Below are 11,659 nucleotides of genomic sequence, written 5' to 3'. Positions count from 1 at the left end.
GGGAATTTTAATTTAAAAAAAAATTCTTAACAAAACTATACAGTGTACAAATTACTGTCTACAAGGTAGGCGGTTCGTTAAGAAGATCCTTCGCTCTTCTTGCTACTTTGCAGCTTCACAGATTCATTCACATATTTTTTTTTTAATGGAGCTGCCCACCCGAACATTACCCCATAACTATATTGCTATAATTAAGATTCTTGCCATGTCTTTATGTACAGTCTCCTTCACTGCCTTTTATTTATTTATTCATTTTATTTTTTTTCCCTTAGACAAGCCTCCAACGCTCATGTCACTCCAGAGGAAACTTCAGAGGCACTGTGAGTGGTGGCCGCAAAGCCACGCAAAGGGACGGCTAAACAGCGCCGCCGCCGAAGACACAGGGGGGCAGGTGACCTCCTGATGCCCTTGGGTGACCTTCGCCATCCTGAAGCTCTGCAGTTCTGGGGAAGGGAGGGGCGTGCAAGATCTGCAAGAGTGGGGCCCTTAGTCAGAAGATATACTTCCTGGTAAAAGAGGAGGAGGCCGAAAAATGGGATTTGAGATTTTCTACAGATAGTAGTATCTTTAATAGTTTTCTCACAAAAGGAAAGGAGAAAAAAAAAATGGATTAAAAAAAAAACCAAAAAGCAACACTTGAACTAGGCCTTTGTATTCAAGAGGCAGGCAGGAATACCCACAGTGTGTAACTGACTTAGCTAGAACTGCTCATTCTCTGGCAAAAAAAAAAAAAAAAAGAAAAAAAAAAGACAGAGAGTGAGTCTGCCCTTAAAAAATACTGCGAGTCCTGTGAGGTTCGATTTGTTCACCTACTAGGTCAAAGATACATGAAGAGCTTGGCTGAGATGAGCTGTTTCGTATCAGGGCAAGTATCACAGAAATGATTGGACTTACTTTCCAACTTGCGTGGCTAGGATCCTGCTGTGCTATTCGGCATGGGGGCTATCAGACTGAATGGGCTAATCAAATACAATTCTAGACCCATAAGCATTGTTCTAAAGTATTCATTATTAAATCATATGCTGTGAGAACAATGGACAGTTTATTTTATTAGGCCGTGGCCTGGGGGAAGGGGGTCAGGGGGCTCCTCAAGACAGTCCTCCATGTGTCACTAATTCTGAAAGATTTTCCTTCTAGTAATGAATTGCCTCAATGGGGATGGGGGGCTGGGGGAGGGGTGTAAGAGCAAAATAAAACCAGCCTCCCTTCACCCACTAGCCCTCAGGGGAAACTAAATCAAATATGTATTTGAGGCACCATCCCTTAAAAAAATCCCATCAGCATCTAATGGGCTTAATTCGTCCACAGGAACATTAATTTCTGAAAATTCTACATTTCCCTTCTGCTCTGGTTCTCCGTTTAAAAGGGCAGGTAAAATGAAAACGTAACAAGATTTACTAAATTTTTTGTTCCTTAAAAACTGAACTTTGATTTTAATCTAGAAGTCCAAATACATTTAATATAGCAATCCTCTGGATGTATTAAAAAAAAAAAAAGAAAAAAAAAAACCCCAAGTGCACTGCCATCCATTTGAAGTAGTGAGTCACAGGTAAATCATCCACTACCATCAACGAAAGGAAGAAATGGGGGAAGAGAAGTGGTGGAGAAAGAATGTGGGAGCACTCCCTCCGCTGGATGATGGGTTTTTTAGGAGAAAACAGATTCATGTGTTAAACCCCCAAAGCGTGAAACCTCCGCTATGTGGATTCTTCCACCAATATTTTTGCCAAATATGAGACAGGCTCACTCTCCACTGTGGATCCGGAACTTTCCAGAAAAACTACCACCACCACCACCACCACCACCAAAAAAAACCAAGAAACAAAACCAACAAAACAAAACAAAACAAAACAAAACAAAACAAAAAAAGATATGACAGTTTGTTTTAAGCCAAGTCTGCCTCCAGGAGAATTTTTTGTGTTCACTTGTTCTTACGATTTCTGTTGTTACAAAAACCAGAAAGGAGTTCAGCTTGCACCCCAGGTGGGAAGTTAGAGAAGGGGGAACCTGTGTAAGTTGAAGTTTGTCACAGTAGACAGAACAGTCGATTTGCAGCCCAGGCCCGTCTCAGGGTGCCCTGCTTCACAGCTACACTGTAAAGTGTTAAAAATCCTCCCACCCACCCCAGAATATATATATATGTATATTAAAAAAAATCCCCTGTCCATCTCTCAGTACACAAAGGACCTCATCACACTGCAAAAATAGCAGTACCCACTTTGGTCAATTAAAACAAACAAACAAAAAAAAGCATACATTATTTTTTTTTTTTTAAATCTGTGTACTTACCTATAATAACCAATACAGCTAAAAGCACTACCTACATAGGCAAAACTTGGTATTGCATAATTCGTATAAATTTGAAACCCCTCCCCCCCAAATATTAATTGGAAGATGAAAAACATGAAAGGTTAATAGAAAAAACACCAAAATACTGAAAATATTGCTGGTCGATTACAATTTTTAAGCGGCAACTATACACAGCCATGATATGCTTTATAAATGTGAGATAAAGGTATAACTGTCTAAAAAATCCATGATGTCACACATTTTTCTTCGTCTGGAGTACAAAATATTTTGTCATAAAAATGGTAAAGATTTAAAATGATAATAAATGCAGCAAAACAAGTGTAGTGATGTCACTTTTTTGTTTTTTTTTTTGTTTTTTTTTTGTTTTTAGATTTCAAGGCAAGGCACGTAATGTGGACATTATATCTTCGTGCAAATTAGGATTACTGGAAAGAGTATTTTTAATTAAAATTTTAAGAGACATAGAGGCAAAATGTGTCTGCCCATGCACACTACAGATCTGTCAATACAAGAAATTTGTTGAACAAGGCTAATGTCTGAAAGCACCATGCAAGTTTTCAGCACCCTCATTACATCTGTTTTCTCAAGAGTGCGTTTTTATATCCTACACCCTGGCGTTCCCAGTTTGTAAACTGTAAGCTTTACCCTTGTGACATGGATTTGCCTGCCTCTTTGTCTCTGTAATGCAGATTTTATAGAACCTTTTGTACGTACACCCTATGGGTTCTTGATGCAACCAGTAATTTTAAATAAATAAATCCTACCTCCAAGGAGGCTGCAGCTAAACCAACATAAGTGCTGTGTTTTCATTAATTTTTTTTTTCTCAAGCACATGATTTGTCTTGATTTAATGCCTTTTTAATGCCCTCAAAAACTGAGGGGAAAATAAATTCGTTCAAAATTATTTTAAATTCTTTTTAATCCCCTCAATTTAGAGTCCAAGGGCTGAAGGACTTATAATCATGATTCCCCTTTAGATATAAATTTATAAATTGCACTTGCCTCTGTTAAGTGTTTCTTTTGTGGGGAAAATATTATATTAATTTTTACTGTTGCATGCAGAGATAACACTTCACCTACATAGAGGCATTTCTTCCATAGAGCCTTTGTGTTCAAACTGTTTTTTTTTTCCTTTTTTCTTTTTTTTCTTTTTTTTTCTTTTCTTTTTTCTTTCTTTTTTTTTTTAAGGTTTCAAACTGGGTTACACACTGGAAAAGGCTGGGTTAAGGGCCAAAATTTAATAAATCTGTACTGATAACTAAAGGCTACAGAGATTTTATATATATATTTTTTTAACTTTTAGAAATCAGAGTGCTTAGAAAATGGCTGGCTCATGGCTCGGTCACCCAGCACGTCTGATGCCGCCTCCTAGCCTTCGTTGGTGAGATAACCAGGAATAGTGATTCCATGCGTAAACAACAAGAATACTAAACCAATAAAACTAGCTTATCATGCAAATATTAAGGCATCTAGAAAGTCAGTTAAAATATATTGTCATAGAGACAGAACATCTATTTCCCAGCGGACTTCATGTAACAAAGGCTACGTACGTTGCAGGGGCTGCGATCTACCATCAGCGAAATATCATCGACCCTTTTTTATGTCATTACAGTTTCAACCTTAAGGGAATTAGTGATTGTAAGTGCTGCAATTGCTGGTCTATATATCTTCTTTCTTCAGTTGCTTTCCTTTCTCCCTTTTGTTTGTTTTGTTTTGTTTTGTCCAGTCTTCCTCTTTTCCTTTTTTTTTTTTTTTAAATTTCTTAAACTACTGTTGTATTTCATTTTCCTTCAGTTGCTCGTTTCTGCTTGAAGGAAAGGTTCTCCGATTATGTTCAAACCGTAATTTTGGACATTTGCCGGTAGGATGGGTGTCCTATTTGATACTTGGAAAGGAACCAAGCTAGCCCAGGTACCAGGACTGTTGACAGGAGAGGAGCAGGAGGGAGGGAAGAGAAAAAGAAGAAACACAACGTTAACATCTACAACGATATTAGAAATATAAATTCCACAGGCATCAAATTACTACTACAACTTTTTTCCATATTACAGTTTCATATGAGATTACTGTGCTAATTATAAATATTATAGGTACATACACTACATGGTCTATTTCTTTCATGGAAGGTAAGGCTAATGGTGAGGCAGGAGAAATTCAAGTTGGGCTTACACACAACTGTTGAACTCTGATTGGGCGTATTCCTAAAATATCTGATCTACTTTGATGAAGGAAGAAAGGAAGGAAGGAAGGAAGAAAGAAAAGAAAGAAAAAGAAAGAAAGAAAGAAAGAAAGAAAGAAAGAAAGAAAGAAAGAAAGAAAGAAAGAAAGAAAAGGAAAAAGAAAGCAGCAAATCCACAATGGTTTGCCAGTTATACTCTGATCCTGCTTTACTTTCAATTCATAAGCAATTCAGTGATAAGATGGGTTTCAGTGTTTCACCTGCTTATTGACTGAATACAACTGAAAGCTGTCATGAAAGATTTCCTTTTTCCTCACAATAAGAGAAAAATACATTTTTAAAGAAGGCCAGTACATAATATGTCATTTGAAATGCTGGCACCAGAGGCCTGGACACTCCCTGTCCCCGCCATCAGCTGTTCTGTGTCTGGAGAGCTGGGAGGGGTGGGTGGGAGGGAGGGGCGCTGGAGGGAGCAAGAGGGCCAGGTTTTTGTCCCCCTCCAACCAACTCTCCTTTCACCTCTGTGGCATCTGGGGCTGTTTAAAAAAACTTGAGGAACAGCTCTCTCATTGCTACCATTACTCATTGTAATCTCTCATTAAACAAGTTATCATCTGGAGGAAAATAACCTGAGATCTGCAGATCACAAAACAACCCTGCACACCATACATTTTGACAGGATACCTAATCAGACCATTGTCTGTTTCAACACTCCACTCAGAACGAATGGCAGCTAATTAATAGCTGCATAAATCATCACGAACCAAGAAAACATCAAACTGGTAATTCCATAGCCTGTTTTGTCATGGCCTGACTTGGAGACATCATTTCAATGTTTTAAATTTAATGTAGTATCCTTTACTTTTGAAACCATGAGGTGAGATGGATACTATTATTGTAGATATCAACCTAGACAATCTCATTTTTTCATACATGAAGACCAAAGGTACAAAAAACCTTTATGGGATATTAACTTGAAGAACAACTTTGTAAACAAACAAACAAAAAGCCTGGATTAAAAGAAGAACCTGAGATATATATATATATGTGTGTATATATATATATATATATATACACACACTAATATATGTATATATATACACACATATATATATACCTATGTATATAACTTCTTTTACTCTGGTGATATCTCCACACAAAATGTGTCTTATTAGTACATGTCTAAGTGCATATTTCTGAGTTGATAATTCAACGGAAAAATTTCATGCTGGAGGGATTTTATGATTAGACTCTGAGCTCCACGATAGCAAAGTCCATCTCTTTTTTTGCTCTCCATTTAATATAATACCAGCACAGGATGGATGTTCAATAAATTTTTGGATACACAAACAAATCACTTAAGTGTTCCCAATCCCACAGAACTCTGTATTTTTAAAAAATGGGGTTCATAATCATCACGTATGTCCACAAATACCATGTGATTTGGCCCCCCATAAAAAGAAAATTGGCTTAAAATTATAGACGTTTGGTATTAACAAAAATTAAAGATGGAGGAATAATTGAATAAGAGTTCGAACGAGGAATAATTCAAAATAAAAAGGTATGTCCTCGTTACCTGTTTAAAAGTCATAATTCTCAAGAATTAGAATAGTTGTTACTGAAACCTTTTCCAAGAGACTTAATTATTTTCACATATTTCTCTCTTCCCACACACATCTCTGTTTCTGTGCTTTGCATGATCGATTGGGAGAAAATGTTACACGATCCATCATGAAAGCTATTTTCCCCTCGCCCGCACGTTCACGGCGCTCTGTGACGCAGTACTGTGAGAGTAGTTATTACTTCATAGCATAGTCACCTGTAGCTGTGATTATCTTAGCGACTGAAAGGTAAGCTCCATAAAGAAAATGACCGTCTTGTCAATTCCCTGTAGAGTCTGGCTATAGCTAATGCTAATTACTTCTTAGCTAATAAAATAAATTACAAAAACAGGTATCCATTATTTTTAACCCAAAATGGGAAGCATGTATGAAAAACAGAAAGACTAGCTCAAATTGATGATCCCTGACAGTAAAAGACAGTGTCAACAACCAGCAAATCACTTTGCAAAAGCGAGTCCCAAATTCAATGGGCTCTGGAAAGTCATTTAGAGATTGCATTCTTTAGGAAAATAAAGTATATTTTAATGATTGAAAATAGATGTGAGTCTTTGAATGGAGAAGTCTCTCTAACTGATGGCAGAAAAGACAAGAATTTGGGGTTTATTTTGCAATAGCTTTCTTATGTGGTTCTAAAAAGAGACATGTATTATTCTTTGGAAAATGCTCAATAAAAACAAATTGATGCTAGCAACTAACAGGACTCTTGCTGCAGAACATCTAACAAATTCAATTTAGATGTTTACTTAAACTTTTCAAACCTCCCATCCTACATTATGACCATGTCAAAATTGCAGTGTGCAATATATTTGTCAATACTGTTTATGAACCTTTGGGGGGAAATAAATCTCAAACATTAACACTATGCAGACCTCATATATGAGTTTTACAAGTCTCTTATTGCCAATTTATAGGTTAGGTTCAGAACTATAAGGCACAGACATTTCTTAGAGCTTTTTGGTAGTCATTGAAAAGAATCTGGTAAAACAAATTCAAAGATTATGATAACAATATAAAAAAGAGTTTAATCAAACAAAATAACCTATATCATTTCACCTCAAAAAGAGAATGTCTCAAACTGCATAGTTTTTCAGGTAACTGTGCTTTTTACATATATAACTCCCTCTATATAAATCAATGCTGCTGATCACCAGTATGGGTAAAATAAACACACATATTCATATTTATCTCCACATACAAAACTAGTTATATGTGAAGTGTTTAAGAGTCTTAATTCATAATGGAGTGAGAATTATCCTTTGTCCAATCCAATAATCTGTGCCTCTATGTATTAAGAGATGTGCGAACATAACTGAAAGATCTCAAAATATTCAAGGTCAAGTTAAGCTACTTCAGCAATAGATCTTCAAACATGCACAGACTTTGCTTTCATTCCATTCTCCATTGCCAAATCACATTTTCTTTAGGCAAACAGAAGATAAGCATGACTAAAAGTTGAAAGCACATCTTTAGAAAATATATATAGGTTATACCATTAAAAAAGGAAAAGAATATAAAGTACTTTAAAAAACCAGGCACGAAAAAAGCAAAAAAGAGATTTTGACTATACCTTAACACAAAGAAGAATTCACCCTAACAACTTCTACTCTATGTATATAATGAGATATTTCCTTATACACAGAACAGATACAAGTTACATCAAAATTCTAAAAAATAAAATATCTGATATCATGGATACTATTTTCACATTATTCTCACCAAATGCATGATGTGGCTGCCCCAAAAAGGGAAGAAGCAAAGAAACAAATTATTCTGACCTTAAGATGCATTAATGGGAGGAGACGGCCCATTTTATCCTAATCAGACTATTTCTGAAGCATTGTGTTGCTTCTAGGCATCACTCTTCAAGAGAAACAAACTCTATGACATTTCTTTGATGAAGAAACCCACCAAATCATGTCATTTGAGGAATAGCTGAAGGGAGACAGGGAAGATACAACAGTTGAGTTGGAAAGAAATATAGACTTGTTCTGTATAGTTCAGGTGGAAAGAATTAGCATAAAGGGAGAAAATTCCAAAAGAAAACCGGAGGCCCTACTATGAGCAAGATACCATTCTGGGTGTTTCACATTTGCTCTTTCCCTTGATTTTCTCAATGAACTCTTGAAATTGCCATTATCCCCACTGCACAGATGAGAAAATTGAGGTTTAAACTTGCCCCAAGTTACCCACCTAGACCTCAGATATGAATCAGCTCTGATTCCCATGGCCATTTAACTATATTATACTATATCATACTATATTATACTGTTTCCCTGGGAGGTCAGACGTCCACCTAGATTAGAAAGAACTTTTGAACAGAGTTCTTGAAGGCAATATTTGCTTCAGGAGACAGCGGATTTCCCATGCCCCACACAGCTGGATCATAACCTAAATAGTGGTGCGGGAGACTTGTGCACAAAATACGTGGTTGATCTGGGTGATTAAGCAACTCTGAAATTCAATATATATCCTCTGAAAACAAATCTAGTTGAAGTTGTATTAGAGTGACCTTATGGTGAGGATTACGGGGTAAAAAGATACCCACTTCTTCCTTTTAAAGGAAGGATATATTTCATATCCTTGGATAAACTGTATAAAGTAGTTGGTGTCTGCACCTACAAGTAGTAAATAGACTCTGTGTCATTCAGTGAAAGAGAAAATTGCTCTGGACAAGTCAACATTTGATGGTTGTGCTTTCTTTTTGCAAGACTGTGTCTTCTAGGCCAGAAGGATTGGGCCCTTGGCTTTTACCTCAGTAACCACCCAAGAACCACAGAGTGCCAAATAAACATATATGGAGTAATAAGTTGAGTAAGAAACGAAACAAAGTCAAAGACTTCACTCCAACTATGTCTTGAAATAAGAGCTATTTGAAGAATGGCAAAATTCATTTATTACTAGTCTGCGTTTATCTGATAATGGGTTGGGTCACCCATTTGTCAAGCATTTTATAAAATGTGAAAGTATCCAGCTCACTAATACTTTTTAGGGGAGTAATAATATTGCCCATTCAAATTTCACATACTGATTGAATCATAAGACTACCATATTTACCTCAAAGGTAGTAAGTACTCTTTCAAGAAGCTTAACAAAAATATTATAGGAATGAAGCACAAAGAATTTTATATATTCAGGAATACCTCAACTCTACTAGGAGCTACATTACTTATAGACAGCAATAAAAATAAGCAATGGCCCAGAAAGCATGGAAAATAAATAAAATAAAGACCTTAACTGAGAAGAAGGATTTACCTTTCATTCTTTTGCACCTGTTTTAAATATCCCCAAGAAAAGTTTTTTACTTCCTTAGCTAAATACTCCTAATTTTATTGCTACAATAATTAACACACAGGTATTAGTATCTGTCCCAAAATGCACAATAAGCAATTTCCCCTATTAATAGCCAAAATCTACCTGGAAAAACCAATCAAGGGCAGGTTAATTAAGTATTAAGCCATGCTGTCCTGGATTGTGTATGTATGCATTTGGACTGGCTGCTTATTTTGACATAATGCAAATGCTATAGACGGTGTCTTGGGAAAATATGCTGGCTCAGTTGAAGGAATATATGGGTGATATTTAAGCACCTATACATTTAAGAATTATTTTATGTTGGGGGCACCTAGCTGGCTCGGTGGGTAGAGTATGGGAATCTTGATCTTGGGGTCATGAGTTCAAGCCCTATGTGGCGCATAGAGCTTACTTAAAAAAAAAAAAAAAGTTGTGAAAATTATTATATGTTATTATATAATAAGAATATATTTAAGAATTCATTAATGTATTAGAACAAAAAATGGGATGTAATAAATTTACTTGTTGCTAGGATGGTGTGCATTATTTGCCAGGTACTGTTTTATGAATTTTCCATCCTCATAGTGAATCTATGAGAAAAGCACCAGTTTCATTCTGATCTTACAGATGAGGGAACTGGAGTAGGAAGTTAAGTGCTTTGCCCAAGTCGTGTTGCTATGACATCATAGAAGCCAGGATGTGAACTCTAGCAGTCTGGTTCTAGGATCTACATTTTTACCCACTAGGCTTTACCTCATCTTCCTCTTTTGTGAAACACACTTTACTTTTATCACTGGACAAGAATTTCTATTATCCCTAAATTATAGAAGAGATGCTATGAATTAAGGTCCAAATCATGCAGACACACTGAGACTCCCAGAGAAGTATAACTCTTGAGTCCAAATCTCAACACAAATAACTGTATCTTATTTATCCGATTCCAGATTCTTTTCAGCTGAGTACAGTATTTGCCTTTGACTGTGTGCGTACAGCTGTGGCTGTATGTCAGTAACCTGCTCACTGAGTCCCACTGCAGATGAGGCCCCACTAGAAGTGAAATATACAAAGTGCTTTACACCGGTCTTGGATTTCTTCGATTTATTCCCCCCCCCCCTTTTAAGGATCATTATTGCTATCTGAATGATCTTATTTGCATGCAAGATGATTTCTAGCGATTATTACTATTTGTAATAATCTATATCAGAAAGCTCCCTGGCCAGCTCTTACCTGAACTGCAAAGTACTCTTGTGGGCTCTCTGGGAAACACCAAATATCATAAACTGCAGGTGGTTTGTGGAATTATTCTAACTGCAAGCAATAGCACTTCATAGTAATGAAAAAGAAACGTATTTGTTTCTTAACTAAGTAGGTAAATAGCCTTCTTTATTGCTACTCCTTGGGGACCAACGATTTTGGAAATAACATATCAAAACGGTAGGCCATCAAAGCTCATTAATTTATATTCAATTGTTTCAGATGTGTTTCCGTTATTGGAGCATGCTGGATTGAATGTTAACTTTACCATGCATGAGTATTAGCATTTCCTAAGTAAAATAATGACTTCTGCCAGTGAATATGTTATCTAGTGAAGAGCACAGGGCAAGAAGAGCCCTTATGTTTGGACCACTGCAGCTAAAGATAAAATGTGCTCATTATAGTTACCGTATTCTTTAAGTAAAAAGCTCTTAAAAAATTCTAGAAGACACTTCAACAAGGCAACCTATATACTTCAAAGTAGTAAGAATGTATTTCCTTAAAATGTTTACTTTAGACATAAGAAAAATACAATTCCCCTAAATAGGCCAAGTTAAGGAGATTTTTTTAAAAAATTATGTTTGCTATTTTTCATGTTTTAGAACTGAAAATGAAAGATAGAGAATTACTACAAAGATGGCTAATTGTAAATAAATTACAGTACACACATGCATACATATGTAACGACTTATGTAGCTGTGGGAGGTTTCAGCCAATTAAAAAATATAGCATCATCAGGCTCACAGTAATTATCTGATCTCCTCCCACAGACTGTACTACAGCCGAGAACCCTACATGTGGGTTTCCATCCTTTCTCTAGTCTGTATTCCTCTCTATCCCTGGGTTCCTTTCAATGCTATTGTTACAAGTACTACTGCTCCCCTTATTAGCATATGTGAGTCTTCAACAGCAGACAAAATTCTCCACAAAAATAGTGCTCCCAAATAGTGCCTTTCACTAGAGAAAATCACCCAAGGCATACTAAGTTAAAAAGAAATGTAAG

At 36.3% G+C, this 11,659-nt stretch overlaps 1 protein-coding gene across 6 annotated transcripts in view; it reads right to left on the bottom strand.

The window, feature by feature from the left end:
• The window catches only part of NFIB (nuclear factor I B), a 436,458-nt gene that overhangs the window by 2,475 nt on the left and 422,324 nt on the right, over positions 1 to 11,659 (bottom strand). For all 6 annotated transcript variants that reach the window (XM_032392327.1, XM_032392323.1, XM_032392326.1 and 3 more), the window contains one exon: positions 1 to 4,230. This exon is cut by the window's left edge and continues 2,475 nt beyond it. In XM_032392327.1, the coding sequence (XP_032248218.1) occupies positions 4,101 to 4,230 (130 nt within the window). In that variant the 3' untranslated portion in view covers positions 1 to 4,100. The remainder of the gene's footprint in view (positions 4,231 to 11,659) is intronic.

This window comes from Phoca vitulina, unplaced genomic scaffold, assembly GCF_004348235.1.
Source record: "Phoca vitulina isolate PV1807 unplaced genomic scaffold, GSC_HSeal_1.0 scaffold67, whole genome shotgun sequence".
Lineage (NCBI taxonomy): Eukaryota > Metazoa > Chordata > Mammalia > Carnivora > Phocidae > Phoca > Phoca vitulina.
This window is presented reverse-complemented; position numbering and strand designations above follow the sequence as displayed.